Consider the following 21,037-nt stretch of genomic DNA (forward strand, 5'->3'; position numbering starts at 1 on the left):
GAGTATTTAAGATTGCACTTTTTATTTACAAACAGGTCTACAATAGAGTTATTCAAAATAACTCTAGAAATAAAAATTTCGACAAGTTGATTTTTATTTTTTTTTAGGTCTGAAATTCACACTTTTATTGAAAAATGCCCTTATAACAGACAACAATATACATTACCTTTTACTGTATTCATGTTGAAGGCCGTACATTAACCTATAATGGTTTACTTTTTTAAAATTGTTATTTGGATGGAGAGTTACTGGCACTCACACTGCATCTTCCTATATCTATGTACCTGTTCAATATATTGACAGTGAAGCAGCTGTTGGGTCAGGTATTAGATATTGTAAGTAGATATTCTTATTGTTTTCAAAGTTTCAATGTTATGTGCGCGTTTAAAGTGTTTTTTTTTTGGGAGAAAATGGAGGGGTATAAGCAATATCCCATATCCCAAAAGTGCAAAACTGTTGTTCTTAATTTCTCGTCAAACTGTCTCTGGCGAATACTAAACGTCTTTCCTACTTCATTATGGCATAACGGGTATGGACTAGAATTGAACCAGCAGTCGCTTCCCGGGGGAAGAAATAGCACACATAGCCACCTGCATTAAATGATTTAAAACAATAATTACTATATTTATTATGTTTTTATTCAGGATAAATCAATGTTCTTGAACAGTCGTAGGGCCAGCTGAAGGACACCTCCGGTTGCGGGAATTTCTCGCGACATTGAAGACCTATTGGTGACCTTCTGTTGTTGTTTTTTCTATGGTTGGGTTGTTGTCTCTGTGATACATTCCCCATTTCCATTCTCAATTTTATTAATCACAAATCTGATGTAGGGTGACACGTGCGTTTCCCCTGACAAGTATTGCCATATATCCGATAACTTTCTATACAATTGCCTCATCGCTCATTCCCATATTTTGTGACATTCCTTGTTTTTGGGAGTTTTCTGTATTTTAATATAGTTCGTGTTTTTCCCATATACAAATTTCTTAAAGCTTGTTCACCCTTCCAATTTTATGATAGTATGTAGCTGTTTTCATTAGAACCATAAATAATATATGCACAAAAAGATATGTCATAAGATGTTGAAACGTGATTATTTCATCACCATAATTTCATCGTGTGCTATCAGATATACGTTTTTAGTGTCAATATCAATAAAACACTATCCAGTTACGATTATCTTCGCATTTTTTAATACCATAATTACGATTATCTTTTTTTCCGAGTTACGATTATCATCCCGAATTTTTCAACGGCAATTTTCAAAGCGCTTAGACAATTCCAGTGCACCCTTACGATTCAAATATGATGTAATGGTATAGAAAAACCTTGCAGCTGAGTAGCTAGTTACAAAACCATGCTACATTTGAGTAAAATGACTGTAAAGATTTTACCTATATCTGCCGTCGCCATATTGGGATAATCGTAATTGCAGTTACTATTATCTCTTTAATACCAGTGATAATTCAAATTAGATTTTTACTTTCTAAATGATGAAAAGACCGTTTGCAATTTTATAAATCAATATGCCGTTTGACGTAGCAACATTTTAATGTTGTATTGGATTTTAAAGTCGGACTTTTGTTCATGTTATATGGAGCAGAAAGGTTAATATTTATATTTGAAATTGGTACATAAGGAGAATGTATATTACCGACACGAAATATAGTATAATATCCATATTAGCTAGCGATTTATAACCAACACCCGGACATGTTTCATACACACCATATTATAACATTGTGAATATTCGATACATAAAATTGGATAATTATCGAACACATCTAAGGTAGGTAGACATACACATAATTCAATAAAATCTTATTCATAAACACAATGTGTTTGTAATGAATGAAACTTTAACAGATCAGTTTGTTTTCAATGTACACCTTTCAGTACTATTTCTGGCAAACTTATTTCATTATACACACTTCACCTACTTCTGTCAAGTATTGTTTGTTAGCTATAATTGCTTGTTAAGTTTGAATGATTTTGTTGACAATTATTTTTCATTATTTTATAGATATTGTTTACAATGAATGTACTTTTGTTGTGGCTTTGTTTTCTGATCGACACACACGTGAGTACATATTTAAATCAATTAAAACCATAAATGTTTTTAAAAAATCATAAAAACGATACATGTAGTAGGAAGTACATTTTTTTTAAATATAAACATTACAACAGAACAAACGAACCACTAACATGAACGGACATTCAAAGTCATAACAACGGATTGATTATCCAGTTAGGATAACTGGGTACAGGAACATCGTAAGGCAGTTAAAACCTGTTAAATGTGCGCACAAACATCCGCTTTGCCTTAGATCATACGTCTAACATAACAACATACAATAAAAAAAAAACAAAGAGGTAACTTACTTGAACATGGTAGAGCTTGGCAGGACATGATTTGGAAAGCAAGGTTAAATTGTTTTCGCTACCACATGGATTGACAAGAGATTATCGTAAGGTTGAATACGGCGGTGAAAATCAAAAAATCAGAAACAACGCACCTTAAAGGCTAATAAGTCATTATGTTAGTGAAATTTTGATTCACATTTCAAGTTTTGTTTAAGAATATTCATTGTCTATACCATAGCAATAATTTCTTTGAAAGTTACACAGGAAAACCCGCGCGTCTAGCATTTAACTGTGACATTAAAGACAGTAGAGTGTTTTGAAATAATTTCACGCACTGTTTACAATTTGAACTGACACAATTTTATATTGAAGGCACTATTTACTCCGGACAGTGAATGTGGGAAAACAAAGGGCTGTTATAGTGACTGTGGTGATGATGGCACTACGTTTCTTATATCATGGACTAGTGACAGTACAGCAGTTAATTTTACAATTCAAGTAGAACTTACATCTAATGCTGATCAGTATGGTGCGATTGGACTATCAAATTCTCAATCAATGGTATGAAGATATTGAAAAAGAATGCTACGAATATTTTCTTTATAAAGATAGGAATTACTGATATTGTGTGCCATGGTACTCAATTTATTCATAAAATTGTAGTCTTTAATATATTTTGAAAAACCAATATAAATTTTCATCCTAGAATACAAGATCCTCTGTTTGATCGTAAAAATGAAAAGTTTATTGTCTCAACGTTCTGTATTTAAAAAAAAAGCTGCAACCATCGTTATGTTAATGTGAATAGAAATAGAAAATGTAATGACATGGTACCTTTGATGAGATTTTATTTAAAGTGTTTGTAAATAGTATTATTCCGAATGTTTTGCTATTGATTTTTATAAATAATAAGATGTAGCATGAGTGGAATTGAGACAACTCTCCATCTAAGTCCATCCTTGTCTATTTCAAAAGATTCAAGCATATTTGATTTAAGAAATAATTCATGGAAGCCATAGATTTGTTGGAAATTTACACATGGCCTGGGCCGTGATATTCGTTAATTTTATCCCTCGCTAACGCTCAGGATAAAATTCGAATATCACGGCCCAGGCCATGTGTAAATTTCCAACAAATCTATGGCTTCTATGAATTATTTCGATTCTAATAGGACAAATATTAAAGTTCACTCAAATACTGAAGCCGTGTGTGTAGCTGTTCTTTTTTACTCCTTGTTAGATAAAGCTCAAATATTCTCAGAAATCTTTAGCTTGCATTGATTATTTCGTTTATAACCGCTAGAAAAAATATGTTTAATTCTAAAACCCAATATTCACGATTTTTAATTTACATGTTTTCTCGTAAGCTACCGTCAAAACCAAAATTGACATTTCGTAACGAAGGAGCTGCCATGTTGACTCCATGAAATCAGTTAATATGCAAATCATGCAATATAATAGAAAATAAAACAAAATCTACCTCAGAATTCCATTTTAATACAATATTATACGATGGTTACAAAACAATATATATTTTTTTACTGCAACTTAAGTTAGTATATGATTGATAGCTTTTAAAATCGTAACATAAATATCAAGCTTATTTCCATCCCTTAATGAACCCCTGTCTGTGGAGACACGATGTTCCATGATGAAATTGACATTGCACAAAATATAGCTGTGTTACTATATTTAGGAAATAAACACAACAAGTTGAAGTATACTAATTCTTTTTATTATGCATCCGAATAAGAATAAAAATTCTTTTGTCTTTTGTTTTATTACAATTTCTAATACAATAAAATCGGCAATGCGTTTGCAAATAGGTTCAATTACATGTGGATTTACGTGGGAGGTATATTGTAACATCCATTATTATGTATATTTCTGAGTCTGCGCTAAGTATAGATATATCGAGAATTTTCACACGGTGTTGGTTACAAAGCGAAAGAAGCACGTCATATTAGAATTAATGTTTATATATTAATGTATCCGCTTATTTATTTAAGGATGATACTAGTGTAACATCATGTCTAATGACCAACAGTGCGAACACAATTACAGCTCAGAACTCTTACAATACAGGTCGCAGCAATTCCCCTGTCACACCTAACGTAAGTAACTAATGATAAATTAAACAAGTTTGACTCGTTACATAAATTATACGTAATTTAAATTTAAAGGATATTTTGTAATTCCAATTTATATACATACATACGAGATAAAGAATATGCGTTTTAGTCAATATTCTGTCAGTAGTGTCAGAGAAATAATGTGACGTGTGGTAGTTGTGGGCAATTTCTTTCATAATCATACTGTATAAATTGTAAGGTAAGAATGACGAATCGGTTCACAAACAATCAATAGCAACATGTTTTCGCACTCATATATATATTTTTAGATAAAAGTATAAGCAACATTAGATTGTTTTTTAAATTTACCGATTGTGTCCTTTACTCATGCTTGTAACATTCTGACTGACTGGGTTTCGCCTAGTGGTTGATTCGTTCATTGAAGAATACATCCTTTCGACGCAGGAGTTCATGCAAATCCCTTAGTTATCTGTGTTTAATGTATTGCTATCTTCCTAGCAGACTTATGTGATTTGAACATCGGTAACTTACTGTGTTGTCTTTGATTTAAACACATATGACTAAAAAACAAAACCTGCAAATTATTTGAAGTATACGAGTTTCAAAAGAATTAATTGACATCTATATTTTTCAGCCAACTGACGGACTTTCTGGAGCAACAGGAAGCTATATAGGGAACGTATTTACATGTTCTTTTGCAAGAACACTAACAAACACTAACCCACAAGTGTTTGACCTCAACAGTGATTATTACATACTGTATGCAAGAGGAAGCGTATCTGGTGGTACAATTAGTTTTATATGATACATGTATTTAAAATTAAATGAGATGTAGCAACTTAATGACAAATACAAAACACACACATACACATCTTTATGAAAAAGAAGATGACCCATCATGTGATATGATTGCCAATGAGACAACTCCCCTCAAGAGACAAAATGACACACAAATTAACAATTATATGTCACCGTACGGCCTTCAACAATGAGCAAAGCTCATATCGCAAAGTCAGTTTGTTTATATACAGTCTTTTACACTAGACATGTGTTCATACATTAGACAAAGTTCTTAACTGACTCAAGTTCGAAAGCGAGACCAACTTAAATAACTTTTTATTTGTATCTGCCATCCTAAAGAGAACATTTTTTCTTTTCCAATCTGCTTGTTCATATTTTTCAGACGAGCAACCAAAATTATTTTATTATTATACAATAATTCTTCAATCACCAATTACACAAGCAGCTAACTAGTTTAACAGGTTTAACAGCCACGCTACTGTGACCAGTGTAAACTTTCCTATTCAAACGAATGGACTTTTGTGTTATTTATTTCTGTAGGTAATACGATACAACAACATGCAGCTTCTGGGAGGTCATTTTCTTCAGTTAAAGTGGACTTACAATCGTTAACCAACGTATGTGCTGGAGTTGATATGAGAGTGAAAGCTCATGGTAAGTATATCTTGACATGTTTTGTTTGTAAAGACTTTGGATCCGATGAGTCTGTATCGTACGTTTGTCGTACAAGTCTATCATCTATCCCACCATACAAGATAATAATCATTCATTCAGTCACACGTGCAGACAGAGGAATAAATGTGTTATTATTTATTATACAAAAGAATATACATACGCTATTTATTTGGTACTAAAGGAGGGTTGGGCAGTAGTACTCCTACACAGCGTCGAGTCTTTAAGGAGGAAAAGAAATATAATCTCCTGTATAATGTCGATAACATATTTAATTGAACCAAAGAGTACACTTGAAAAGACAATTTAAGGATGTACCACTTAAGTAAGAGTCCTAATCATTTCCCGTTGGTTTGTCATATGCGTCAATACAGATGACTATAGCTACTTGTGGAAAAGATAAGTACTCCTGCTTTCTACCGTATAGTACATTATCATTTCGAGGTCCGAGAAACATTTGGTTATACCAACTTATCAGTACGAATGAGATCTTTTAAATTAAAGGTAAAAACATTTCATAATTTCGTTTTTAGAATCGAAAAAAAAAGATTCATAATAAAGAAGAATTGTTAGTAGAGAGTATATTCAGTTTGGTGTTTTCAAAGAATGAAATGAGTATCATGTTTGAAGAGCCATTGTTTCTATCATTATTGGTAAAGATTAAATTTGTTGTGAATTTTCATATAAAAAATACAAAATTAAGACTTTAAGTAAAGTTTCATGGCTAGATCACAAATTTGACCCTTAGCATAAAACCATTCAATATATCATTCAATATATCCCATTGTCAATCATACCGCATCTTCTTTTTTTATATGAATCATTCCTTAAAGTACGATAAGATTTAATTTGCAAGAAATTTGTAAATTGTCTGAATCGAAATTGAGTGTGTGTAAGTTCAACTTAATACGATACCCGGCCAATCTAAAAGTATAAAACAATAGAATAAATAGGTAGTTTATTAATCATGGCTAATAAGGATATACTGATATATCTTGACGACTGCAGTTACAGACAACAATTTTTAAAATACACAAAACACAACATAGAAAACTATAGACTTCAGCAACACGAACCCATTATTAAGTTTGAATTAAGTTGGAAAAGATAAGCAGCTAGCCGTTTACCTGTTTGGTGGTAACAATATTTTGAGTAAAACAATTTCCCCAAAAAATGTTTGCAAAGAATGTTACTTATACCATGGACCTTTTATATTGACATATCCGTGTTTATACCATCTATTTTGCTTTTTTCCAGGTTGTATTGCCATAATAGCTTGGATGATACTAGCGAATCTCGGTTATTTCATTGCCAGATATTATAAACCGTTGTGGTCAAGCAAGAAAGTCTTTGGAAGTGATATATGGTTTCTGGTAAAAAAAAATTATTTAAAATTCATAGATAAGTAGATATATAAAGATATCAAGTTAAATAAACACATTTAATCACATATATACCAACGTAATTTCATTATCCTTATGTCATATGGTTATAAATCATTGAGATTGATCCCAAACTACCAAAAAGAAACATATATCAGTTGATACATGCACTCAATTCCAAAACTCGTTCTTCATATTGAACTTTCAGTTGAAGTAATCATTTGAAGGATTTCAGATTCACAATTTTGAACTTTCTATGTATATTTAGCAACATTCCAGCAGCGACTGCATATTGAATATATATATCTCAGTTAATACGATGTTCAAGTGCTTCTGATGAGGACATTTTGATTTTTCATATTTTGATTTTTTATTTATTGTTTGGGTCTCGATCATACCAAGTGAACGTTAATAATATACGAGAACAGATTCGGTAATATACGGTTGTTTTTTTTAATTAAAATTATTCATTTAATTATTAAAATTGTCAATAATAATGTATATGAAAACATATCCATATACTATAGCCTATAGGATATAAAAGTATATAATATTTTACACAGATCCACAGAGTACTGATGGTTTCAGCAGCTGTTTTAACTATAATATCGTTTGGTATCATAATTCAAGGAAAGTTCACGGTAAGTTTCAAATCTACATCACTGATAAAATTGAAAATGGAAACAGGAAATGTTTTAAAGAGAAAACAACCCGACCATAGAACAAACAACAACAGAAGTTCACCAACTTACAGGTCTTCAATGTAGCGAGAAACTCCCGTACTCGGAGTCGTTTATTGTTTCGAAATGCTTCATGCCGACACAGCGTTGTTCCACTTTTAAATAAATGCAGTATCTGTAATCGCTTACAAATCTCAATTTTGGAAGATCTATAGTTGTAGTTGGTTACATCCTCGTCCCTTGATCTATAGGAATAAGTGTTCATTTTAGATTGAAATATGGATTTTCAGAAACTACCATTTTGCACGTATCAAAATAACAACCCTTCCATGCACCATGCTTTATGGTGTAATGTAAAGGCAAAAGTTTTCATCTTATAAAAACACGTTTTAAAAATTCCAATACAAATGAAATAGAAAATGAGAATTGGAAATGTGTCCAAAAAACGTCAACCCAACAAAATAGCAGAAAACAGCCGAAGTATAAATGTTTAAAGACAACACAAAATTGTTACTAGTTTATATTAGTTTATATTTTTTTTTTTTAAACTACTAGTATGCACTTTAACATAGGTACGGAATACTAATATTTATATAGACCCAATTTTATTTTTCAGGTAGGCAGCAACAACTTTGAGCGATCTCATCCATACATAGGGATTATAGTGTTTTGTTTTGTCATTATAAATGTAAGTGTTGCTCATTTTATGAGTGTACGATTTAAATCAAAAAGACCAGAGTGAAATTGTATTTGAAAAAATTAAGATCTAACAGATATTTTGAAAAGTAAAACTTTCTACTCAATAATGATTGCATTGAATGTGATGGTAAAATTGAACATTTCAGTTAGAGAAAAGAAATAAAAACAGACAATTTCAAGCGATACTTGTAGACCCCTTTTTACACATATAAGCGAAATCGCAGAAATTGGTTTCGGTAATCTGGTTAGTTAGTCGCTAGCAAAACGAGACGACCTGTTTTTTAAGCCAGAGAACAGTCTCAACTGCTTGCATCCTACATCCAATATGAATTTCAATTTCTTTTCAGCCAGTACTTGGAATTTTAAGACCTGATAAACAAAGTAAATACAGACCTGTGTTTTATTGGGTTCATTATTGCATTGGAGCAGGTGTTCTGATATTAGGCTGTGAGTATTGGGTTCATTATTGCATTGGAGCAGGTGTTCTGATATTAGGCTGTGAGTATTGGGTTCATTATTGCATTGGAGCAGGTGTTCTGATATTAGGCTGTGAGTATTGTGTTCATTAATGCATTGGAGCAGGTGTTCTCATATTAGGCTGTGAGTATTGTAAAAACATTCATTGGTTTCATTGTTGCACTGGAGCAGGTGTTCTGATATAAGGCTGTGAGTATTGGGTTCATTATTGCATTGGAGCAGGTGTTCTCATATTAGGCTGTGAGTATTGTAAAATCTTTTATTGGGTTCATTATTGCATTGGAGCAGGTGTTCTGATATTAGGCTGTGAGTATTGGGTTTATTATTGCATTGGAGCAGGTGTTCTCATATAAGCCTGTGAGTATTGGGTTCATTATTGCATTGGAGCTGGTGTTCTAATATTAGGCTGTGAGTATTGTAAAAACTTTTTATTTAAACGAAATTTTAATAGATCATACATGTACAAGTCCACACGTCTTCAGTTTACCTGTATTTTTTTTTAATTAACAATCACAACGTAGATACCTCTGCTCGTGGAGGTCTGCCTCTGCTGGTGGAGGTTTCCACCGGGTTATTACTAACTTAGTAGTCAACACTTCTGTACGTGTTGACATTTAGTCATACAAATTCGTAAATAAACTGTTTAAAAAACTGTAATTTTCTAAATACTATGGAGGTTTCGCACAAGGAATAGATTAGCTAAGCTACATTTGACAAAACATGTATAACGATTTATAAAAACATTGTGTGATAGTCAGGTAGGAGATATTTCTTACTCGGACACCGAAAAGCATTTTCTTGATATTAATAACCAGTTTTAAATAAGTTACACTGCGCATAAGTGTTTTAATTGATACTAAATCAGGATGTTGAAATACATCCGATTTTTTCTCTATGATTATTTTGTCATAGCTCTTTATTAACATAAAAATTATACTAGTAGCTGTTTGCTGATATATTTTTTCCTTTTTGTATGTTATTGGATATACTTAATTCGTTTCAGTAATAAACATATTTATTGGGATACGACTAGAAGAAACTGATACTTCAAACCAAGCATATTATGTATTTCTTGGGTACGAATCCTTCCAGATTGCCATGATAGTAGTTCTTGAAGTACTTAAATATTTAGAAGGAAAGCAAGCAAAGCCCGTTGAATGTGAGTTCATCTTTTTAACTTTCTTGTTTATAACATTTGAGTACTATAATTAAAGTTATACTAACCTACTTAAAAGGAGGGGTAACTATTTAGCATTGTCTGTCTTTCATTTTCAGTATCTACAGTCGAAGTATTTCTAAATATTTAGGTTATGTCAAACGAAATGACACACTTTAAGCCTTTTATTCCCATCTTTAAGGAATAGCGATATGCTTGTTTTACCTCTGTCCGTCTGAGCGGTCGTCTGCTTGTCAGAAACACGTTGTTGTGGCATTTTCCTTAGCAACTACAAGCTGTGCGTTTCTAATAACTGAGACCAAGTTTCAGGTCTATGGTTATTCAATACCGTGTGCCACTTATAAATACTGACATCAAAGTTCTACTGAATGCTTGCTGAAATATCAATATATCTTGAAAATACCAGTATTTTGAATTTCATGGACAGTATTCCTGTTAGTGTATAATATATATATATATATACATCGATTTTTTTATTTTTTTTAGAAATATCCAATAATCAAGCATGCATGTATTCTCATTTTTATTTTATAGAGAACAGTTTTCTTAAAAATTCTGCTTTTTATTTTTCAAGAATACAAAATCAGACTGAATAGGTGAATAAAAGTGTAAAGCTTAGATGACGTATGTCAAACAAACAAAACATGTGATCATCTTCTTTTTTCTGGTGCATCATGTCTAAAATTTACGATGATGTCCATCAACTTTTTTGTTATAAAATATATGTTGCGATAAAATCTTCATTTGTCTGTGTTTTGACTCACTACGTTTTATTATTGGAATATATAATAAACTCATCATAGATACCAGGACTAAATTTTGTATATACGCCAGACGCGCGTTTCGTCTACAAAAGACTCATCAGTGACGCTCAAATCCCAAAAAGTTAAAAGGCCAAATAAGGAATTTGAGGATTTTTTTTTTTATAATTTTCTTATTTCTTTAGCGGACAGGGAAATGACGGCAGTTAGTAGCGATGGTGTTGCAGATAAAGAAGAAGCTAAAAAGGACAAAGTAGAGCAACCTTATGTAAATAATTTATCTAATATTAAAACGAGAAAAGTGTTATTAAAATATTGTATAAGTCAGGAATTAAAAATAAATCGTTTTACTTTAAATAGTTTCCGATTAATAACTATGTGAATAAATGTTTTACTGATCAGACAAGAAGAAAATTCCGTGATGACATTGAATGCTAACTGTATTCAATTACTATTGTTCTTATAAGTTCAGATAGATACAAAAAAGATGCAGAAGATTCCAAGCTCTTAAGGCGAAGAGAAATTGAAACTACTCGATGGCAAAAAAAACCTCAAAAACAAACTAAAGCCCAAGTTTACAAAACACTAAAATATTTAATGCCACTATGCCTTTAACAAATATCTACATGTATGTATATCCAAACTACTTTACGATAAACATCCCTTTTATTGTTCTTCGTTGTTGGTACCTGTCATTATTGTAAATTAATTATCTACGAAAAGGTATTTAAAATTGTGGAATCCACTATAAAAATTATTGTTATAATATAAAATCAAATGGCCAACTAATTATGCATAGTCAATGAAAGAAAACTTTTTTTTATCTGTTTCAGGCATGGACGGTCAAGCTGATCCTCCTTTGTGTACATGTCATTATTACTGTGATCTTACCATTAGCTGTTGTCGGGATTGTAGCAACATCAACTTCAACCCATCAACATGATCAACATTAATTCTTTTGTATCGAAGGGCATTCAAATCAGGAACAAAACACAAGCATTTGTTTAAGTATTCATCTTGCATTTAATATTATAACTATCTATGAATCTTAACCAAAAAAGGCAATGTGTAATTGAAGGATTTGACGAAAATCTATTTCATTATTCATACAGTTGAAATTCAGAATAAGTTCAAATACTTTTAGTGAATGTGTGAACTTTAACATCCCGAATAAGTAAAAGAACTTTGGAACAAAAGAAGATCAATACTCTATAAAAACCTTGTTTAATTTTTATAAGAAATATTTGTCTTGCCATTAAGTAAAGGCAGTAAGGTTTGAATCTGTCTGTGATATTACTTTATGTACGTTAATAAAGAAAAATTAATATATTTATATATAAACAAAATTATTTTAAAATTAAGAACCAACTTTTTATTTTATTATTGAATAGCCAAACAGTGTTTTATTTATTTTATCTGGTGTTGAGTAGATGTGGAATGATTGCTAATGAGACAAGTATTGACCATAGACCAAACTAGATCAACAAACTCGGTACTCTGAATACTCTTTTTTCTCTCAAAAGACCGAAAAACGTGTTCCCAGTACACGGATGCTCCATCCGCACTATCATTTTCTACGTTCAGTGGACCGTAAAAATGTGGTAAAACCTCTAATTTAGAATTAAAATTAAAAAGATCATGTCATAGGGAACATGTGTTACTAAGTTTAAAGTTGATTGGATTTCAACTTCATCAAAGAACTACCTCGACCAAAAACTTTAACCTGAAGCGGGACGACGGACGCACAGACTAGAAAACATAATGCCCAAATATGGGGCATGAAAATGTGGTTTGTGTATCAACTTTAAAAAAAAAAGTAAACAATCATTGTTTAATGTACGGCCTGCAACACGGAACCTTAGTTCACATCGAATATTTGTATACAGACAGAAGATAAAACTGTGTCATTTGTAATAGACAGAAGGACAGAAATATGGGTTTCAAATTAACATTATTTTGCATGATTTCAATCGCAGACATGTTAATAAATAGATTCACGTGACTATAAAGTGCGAATAAATACTTTTAAAATACAAACTAAATGATGGTCACGAAGACCTCAATGTATATTAAAATCTAAAATGAAATAAACTAAAAAATGTCGTTATACGTAATATAGAAAATGAGGGCTTTCTATAAAAAACGGACGAAAGATACCAGAGGGACAGACATACTCAAAAAATTGAAAACAAACTGACAACACCATGGTTAAAAAATGAAAAAGACAAACAAACAAACAATAATACACATGACACAACATAGAAAACTAAAGAATAAGCAACATGAACCCCACCAAAAACAAGGGATGATCTCAGGTGCTCCGGAAGGGTAAGCAGATCCTGTTCCACATGTGGCACCCGTCGTGTTGCTCATGTTGTAACAAAATCCGGTAAATAGTCTAATTCGGTATGTCACATTCATGAAAGGGAAGGAGATTGTAGTCACGACGTGAGGAAAATATTCGATGTCATCTGTGGAACGGTTATTCAATAACGGTCAACCGTAAAATTTACGAAGGGATGATTTCAAATTCACCATTTGGACATCTTGGTTTAACAGCTTCCTTGTGAGCAGCAACACACTATCAAGAAAATCATGATAGGAAATACAAGCACGGGAATATCGTTTCAATTCGGAGATACATGTAGATACCCCGTATGCAGGTGCTGCTGGAATGTTGCCACTTAGAAATGGAAAGCTCACAATTGGAAAGCTGAAATCATCTTTTTTGTCGTAAATACTTTGTTTTCAACCGACCCTCATTGTCAATTTCTAGATGGAATTCAAGATGAATATGAGGCCGACTGTATCTGTTGTTCCCTTTATCTCTAGTTCAATGGGATAGATGCGTTTAAAATAGTCACCAATTTTTGAATTATTTAGTGAGATAATAACAAACACGGAAGAATAAGAAGTACATATGGATGCTTATATGTTTTACAAAGAGGTGTGGCTGGTTTCTTCTGTAATTTCATTATTCAAATCAACTTCGGAAAATTTATGCTATCTGATAAATAGCAAATTCTGATAACTTGCTGAACAAGATTTCAAATAATTTAACATCAATAGAATAATAGTGTACTGCCTTGACATCATAAAGAAATATATACAAGAATAAGGCAGTAGAAATAAATTAAATGGACGAGTGTAAAATCTTAAAGAATATTTTACCACCAATAAGCAATTAACATAATATAGTTTATCTAATTTTAACAAATATCGTCCAAATTATATTAGAATCACACAGCTGCCGAAACGGACGATTCATTTACATTTAAATGACATAAACTAAGGGTGAAAATGACACGTTGCAGACAAATTCACTTTATTTTCAATATGTCGTTATTACATCAAACCTATTGAAAACCCTCCGGACAGAGATATTTAAAATTCACAGCAGTTGCCGGAATTGTTTCCATTTTGTGTATTCTGCACTGACGGTTAACATGTTCTTCAAATTTGTGTTGTTCGTCAGTCTTGGAATATATGTATGTTTTGCTACAAACCTAAAACGATGCATTTGCAGAAACAAGTTTGTTGACGTTGCTGATGAAAACATTCCAATCAATATGTGTCTTGAAAAAATAAGTAAGTACTTATATACACGTTGTGAGTGATTGACATTCCATTGAGTCTCTTTATTATTACAAATATTAACTAGACTAAGAAGCACATTAAGCTTGATAAACGATAAACTGTATAACTTTATGATTATGTGTTGCACCGTTTATAACAATGCTTTCTTCGTTGTGTTTTTATTGCTAAATATTTGTCCACACTTATTTGATTCTATTTATTTGGACTTTCCCGCTCTTATTTGAGAGAAATTAATTCTTTCGAAATTATAAATAATTACAATTTTGGTATGCATGTTTCTCTGAAGTTTGTTTCGCATTGTTTTTGTTCCAGAAAGACTCTCTTCTGTATTAATGTTCATGTGGTCACCGATATAATATGTCAAATAAAATGGAAAAAGTTGTTGTTGTCAGTTCATTGCCGTGGACATTGTACGATGGACGTCTAAATGTAAATACATGTTAATTAAACCAGTAATTCATAGTCCAATTGCTTTCTATGTTAAATTCTGCAATTTCACGCATTTTAAAATAGCTGCTTTGTCTAAAGTTTAAATAAAGGGCAGTTATTGGTTCTCGGAAGTTTGATAGTACAATAACAAGTACATCTAATCTGAACAACAAGGCAAATGTGCTACCTATTTAAATTCCAAATTCTTTTTTTATTGTTCATAAGAAACTTTCAACAAGGGGTTTTCAGTGATTCAAAGTCCCCATGATTTCATTCGATAGCAAAACTACCCAAACATGTCACTTATGCGTAGGAACTTTTTTTTTGGTTTTAAATATGTACTACTTTCTTGTATGTTCTTTCCGACCGAGCCTAAATTATTTATTCTTGCCTAAAGTCCTGTTTATCGGAAGAAAGAAAAAAGTTTACTATTGTTGCCTTTTTTTGGGGGGAGGGAAAGGGGGGGGGGGGGGCAATTCATTCAGATGCAAGATCAACATAATAAGTGAGATAAATTATTCAGAGTGATGCACAGGTCAAGTTGGATAAGCTACTATCATTATTTTACGTATAACATATATAGAGTTTGTGTATGTAATTCAGTGTGTCGACCATATTTATTCATAAGAGTAGTTTTAATTTGAAATTACCTACACAAATTCAACGGCTTCAGTATTCGATGGCCTTCAGACATCAATACAAAAATCGTTAAAATCATCCAAATTCGCTCGTAAAATGTGGTGTTATTTCCTACAGCAGTTACTGATTATTTTAAGAGATACCATTTTTTTTTTATTATGATTTTAATATCCGAGCTTAATTTGAATATTCAATGACTGCTGTGTTCGATGGCCTAAAGTGATCGAAACAAAAATCGTTAAAATCGTTAAAATCATCCAATTTCGGTTGTAAAATATGTTGTAATTTCCTACAGCAATTACTGATTATTTAAGGAGATACCATATAATTTTGAATATAATTTGAATACGTAAGCTATAATTGAATAAGCAATGGCCGCAGTGTATGATGGCCTTATGACAATAACACAAAACTCATTAAAATCATCCAAATTCGTTCGTTAAATGTGTTGTAAAATCCTACAGCAATTACTGACTATTTTAAGAGATACCATCTAATTTTGAATTTAATTGAATATGCAAGCTGCAAGGGCAACTATCTTCAGAATTATTTTTTATTTTTTTACTTGCCTTTTTTGTAGTTATACAAGTAGATGTACAGTTGATTGATGTCATGTGGGCAGACACAAAGAGATCCACAGAGGAATTTGTCAAGTATACTGTTGATGTCAAACGTATTTTGAAGGTAACATGGAAATTTGAAGAACATAGACATAACATTTATAATAGTACATGCTCATATATAAACTCAATACAATCAATTAATGGTCCACTATATGCAAAAATATCTATATTTAACTCCCTACACTATTTTAAGTATTTTTTTTACACTATGTAGGAACAGCTAAAACATGAATATATAAAAAAAGATGTGGTATGATTGCCAATGAGACAACTGTCCACAAGAAACCAAAATGATACAGACATTTACAACTATAGGCAGTTAGCCTTCTTAAACAAACTTTTATCTTTCAAAGTCCATTTAAACATCTCTTCACCGGTTTCGTTGCGAGAATCCTCTCATACTATACTGTTTAATGCTTATAATGAACAGTAAATGCATTTGAAAATAATTTATCCTACTCATTGCTACTCATTATTTGACACGTTCACTCATAATCTACAACATTAGTAATATATGTCTTTTTTCTATGCAACTTGCATTGAGAATCACTTTTAATAATAAATGTTGTATCATATTCTATCAGTATTAAACTTGTATACAGGTATGAAGTTGAGACAAGTGAGGCGACTAAAATTCCAAAAAAAATGTGTGTTTTTCATTTCAGCAATTTTTGTTGTTTAAATTGATATTTGCCAGACAAGCGACATAACTCGCATCTATAACATAAAAATAAATGTTTTATTCTGCTATGGGTGGTGTTCACTACGGTGAAAATAGAATTATGTAGCTATTCCTATTTAGCAGCATTTCTTTTTAACTAATCATATTTAAACGAGATTAATTTTTTTTCGGTAGGGTGAAAATATGTTGACAGGAGTAGATCAAACCAAGATTTTTGCATTGAGAGACTTCATTGAATGTGCACCACGAATGTTGAGTCGTTCATTCTCATATATAGTGTCAGGTTAGTATAACTAAACAAAAACATGTTGATTCGTTCATTCTAAAATATAGTGTCAGGTTAGTATAACTAAACAAAAACATGTTGATTCGTTCATTCTAAAATATAGTGTCAGGTTAGTATAACTAAACAAAAAGATGTTGATTCGTTCATTCTCATATATAGTGTCGGGTTATTATTACTAGAATAGACATGTTGAGTCGTTCATACTCATATATAGTGTCAAATTAGTATTACTAAATAGACATGTTGAGTCGTTCATTCTCATATATAGTGTCATGTTAGTATTACTAAACAGACATGTTGAGTCGTTCATTCTCATATATAGTGTCAAGTTAGTATTACTAAATAGACATGTTGAGTCGTTCATTCTCATATATAGTGTCATGTTAGTATTACTAAACAGACATGTTGAGTCGTTCATTCTCATATATAGTGTCAAGTTAGTATTACTAAATAGACATGTTGAGTCGTTCATTATCATATATAGTGTCAGGTTAGTATTACTAAAAATACAAGTTGAGTCGTTCATTCTCTTATATAGTGTCAGGTTAGTATTAATAAATAGACATGTTGAGTCGTTCATTCTCATATATAGTGTCAGGTAAGTATTACTAAATATTCATGCTGATTCGTTCATTCTCATATATAGTGTCAGGTTAGTTTACCTAAACAAAAACATGTTGAGTCGTTCATTCTCATATATATATAGTGTCAGATTAGTATTACTAAATATTCATGCTGATTCGCTCATTCTCATATATATATAGTGTCAGATTAGTATTACTAAATATTCATGCTGATTCGTTCATTCTCATATAAATATAGTGTCAGATTAGTATTACTAAATATTCATGCTGATTCGCTCATTATCATATATATATAGTGTCAGAGGAGTATTACTAAATATTCATGCTGATTCGTTCATTCTCATATATATATATAGTGTCAGGTTATTATTACTAAATACTCATGTTGATTCGTTCATTCTCATAAATATAGTGTCAGGTTATTATTTATAAATAGACATGTTGAGTAGTTCGTACATGATGAAGATAAAACAATAGAAATAAGTAATAAATGTAATATATTTACTCCTGTTGCAGTTAATATAATAAAGAAGCAGATGCACATGGACATGTGTAGTATAATGGTACCTGCTGATTTTGTATCTAATGTTCAGCTTGCTGTGATGGAAGGAAAATTTCTGTGCCCAAATATCAAATAAATAGATTATAAATTCTCCTTTGTGTGTTTTATTTATTACTCTATGACCTAAAACCAAAAGGCTTTGGTTAAGGTCCAATTGAAAATGTACAAATGGTGAGAATATTTTAAACGTGTTTGCTACTTACATTATGATAAATAGATAAAAAAAAATGTTTAAGTTAGAAATTGATTCAGTAAGCCCAGCTCTAAAAGTCGTTATGTGACGCAAATCAAGACCGAGACTTAAACCATTCTTTATCCCGTTAATGAAAATGTTGCTTAATTAATGGCATCCGATACAGTTTCCCGTTATACTGTCATTTTTTGAAATATGTTTAAGTCCAGCTGAGCGAATTGAAAAAAAAATATCACGAAATAAAACATAGGTCACCGTGGTTGTTTCCGAGAAAAATTGAGGATGAAATTAAGAATTTAGATTTTTTTTGCAATTCAATAAATAGCGATTGTGATGGATTAAGACATATGGAAGAATAAAGGCAAAGCCATCAACAGCTGTTGGTTGAACCATTTAGTAGTCGGTTGAATATTCAAACAAGCATATATATCAAGGCTATTATATCTATGAGACAAGTGAGAAGTTTAGCTAGCTATAAAACCAGGTTTAACTCACTATTTTCTGCCATTTTGATTTTGCCATTTCTTAAAGGACTTTCCTCAGAGTAAGATATTTTGTTATATTTTTAATTAACAGATGAGAGTGCCAATAAAAAACCCTGTTACCTGCAACTATTCTTTCAAATTTTCATTTGGAGTATTTCATGTAGAATATAACCTGTTTACAAACAGTTACACTGTAGTACTTAAATCAGGGTGAAATAATGACCTTACAATACATATCATCTCTCTGAACGACGTTTCTTTTTATAAGGGAATTATAATTATGTTAAAGATGGCACGTATCTTTTATCAACATTTTTGCTGTTTAAGAATCAGTTCAATTTAAAATTAGAGAACGAGGCTAAACTGCAAACCTAAGGCTTTGGAGATGTATCTTTAGGAATGGAGTTATTTTCAATTGGCCAACCTCTATTAAAAATCAACATTGGACGTTGATCTTTTGTCCGCAAACTATGAATTGCAGATTAACTTATAAATCCTGGTATTTATGATGAGTTTATGTAAATTATAAATCTTTTTATATTGACGCAGTGACAATTATGTGCAATCACACACAAAGTCTTTTGTTTACATTTTTGCATAACACGTGGTGTTAATCACATCCTTTACTTGGTATTATAAAAAAATATTCACTTCACAAAGTTACCAATTTTAAGGAAAACAGTATCCCCTATTGTTAGTTAAACATAATTAAACTATGTTTTGTAGATTTAATGATGTAATAGGTGGGCGGCGGGAAGGGACAAACCATTTAAATTTAAAAAAAAGGGGGGTAGTAAGTTTTCTTGTCTTTGTGAGGATTTTTAAAAAGTTTTTCGACGGCATCAATCAAATTATTTTACCAAAATTTATCTCGATTCGGAATATTTTTTGTTGTCATCTGCTTGACCATAATTTTTTTTTCACCAATGGGGGTCATAATAATAAATTATACACCTTTAACCTACCCTTTCGTTAAGTTCACTGGTCGTTCCCTAAGGCAGACCAATACGGTTTCGGCGTCAATATAGTTCGATATTGAATATGAGTCAGTAAAAAAAGAAACTGCTTCTGCTGCGAAATATAAAGACACTGCACATTCTCCCTGTTTTAGACAAGAAACAATTTCCTACTAATTCACAGTCGGAAACCAGGTTGAAATAGAACAAAAGAATCGAAGCTCTTTATTAGAGAAGGCGATAAAGGTTTACTGTATTGTTTACTATAGTGACAATTTTTTTAAAAGTTAATAGAAACAAACAAAACTGCATTTTTCTTCTCAATAACGAGGTGTTTTATTTCAAAAACACCATTTGCATAAGTTTTCAATTTATCTAGTACATAGTTAAGCAGAACAATTAGATATCAAGTTGACGACATGGGTATCTTTCAAGTTGGATGACGAAAATGCATAACCTCCGATTTTTTTTTTTTTTTTTACCACGGACGGAAAACATTTCAATCTATCAGTTCAGTAATTTTCGTGTCTGCCCTTCCATTATGTGTCTGAAGAAAGAATTCCAACAAATAGGTAACAGCTGTATCGAAAAAAGAAAATCGAGTGCACCTTTTTATGTTAGGGCGTGTTTGAGTTGAGTATTTTGTCTTGATATCGTACAAAGTAAGAGTATTTTATTCATCGTCTCGCTTCAGATTCTATCATTTTTATATATTAAAGCTACAGGTTGACTTTATAACACAAAAAAATAACAGTACTACAAGATGAAGTATATGGGTCAAGTGAGATACCTATTTAATGAGTCACAAAAACAGAGAAGGTGTGTTCGAATAGCTATTTTTTTACTGAAAGTATTTGACGACAGTCTTACAAGTTGGATGATGAAAATGCATATCT

At 31.5% G+C, this 21,037-nt stretch overlaps 2 protein-coding genes across 3 annotated transcripts; both read left to right on the forward strand.

Annotated features, from left to right (window-relative positions):
- Positions 1 to 1,484: 1,484 nt before the first annotated feature.
- LOC134706603 (ferric-chelate reductase 1-like) lies at positions 1,485 to 12,469 on the forward strand. Of its 2 annotated transcripts, none has more exons than XM_063565692.1 (13): positions 1,485 to 1,607; positions 2,024 to 2,080; positions 2,737 to 2,925; positions 4,373 to 4,477; positions 5,091 to 5,241; positions 5,798 to 5,911; positions 7,187 to 7,302; positions 7,875 to 7,952; positions 8,608 to 8,679; positions 9,038 to 9,137; positions 10,171 to 10,326; positions 11,291 to 11,373; positions 11,939 to 12,469. In XM_063565692.1, the coding sequence occupies exons 2-13, from the start codon at positions 2,036 to 2,038 to the stop codon at positions 12,056 to 12,058; spliced, it is 1,329 nt and encodes a 442-aa protein (XP_063421762.1). In that variant the 5' UTR covers positions 1,485 to 1,607; positions 2,024 to 2,035; the 3' UTR covers positions 12,059 to 12,469. The 2 variants fall into 2 exon arrangements, with proteins under 2 accessions (XP_063421762.1, XP_063421761.1); XM_063565691.1 differs by lacking the exon at positions 1,485 to 1,607 and adding an exon at positions 1,608 to 1,789.
- Positions 12,470 to 14,356: 1,887 nt separating this feature from the next.
- On the forward strand, positions 14,357 to 18,598 carry LOC134704936 (uncharacterized). Its single transcript, XM_063563716.1, has 4 exons — positions 14,357 to 14,693; positions 16,351 to 16,454; positions 17,250 to 17,358; positions 18,462 to 18,598. Exons 1-4 carry the CDS (start codon positions 14,552 to 14,554, stop codon positions 18,581 to 18,583), a joined length of 477 nt encoding a protein of 158 aa, XP_063419786.1. The 5' UTR covers positions 14,357 to 14,551; the 3' UTR covers positions 18,584 to 18,598.
- Positions 18,599 to 21,037: the final 2,439 nt, after the last annotated feature.

Source organism: Mytilus trossulus, chromosome 2 (genome assembly GCF_036588685.1).
Source record: "Mytilus trossulus isolate FHL-02 chromosome 2, PNRI_Mtr1.1.1.hap1, whole genome shotgun sequence".
Lineage (NCBI taxonomy): Eukaryota > Metazoa > Mollusca > Bivalvia > Mytilida > Mytilidae > Mytilus > Mytilus trossulus.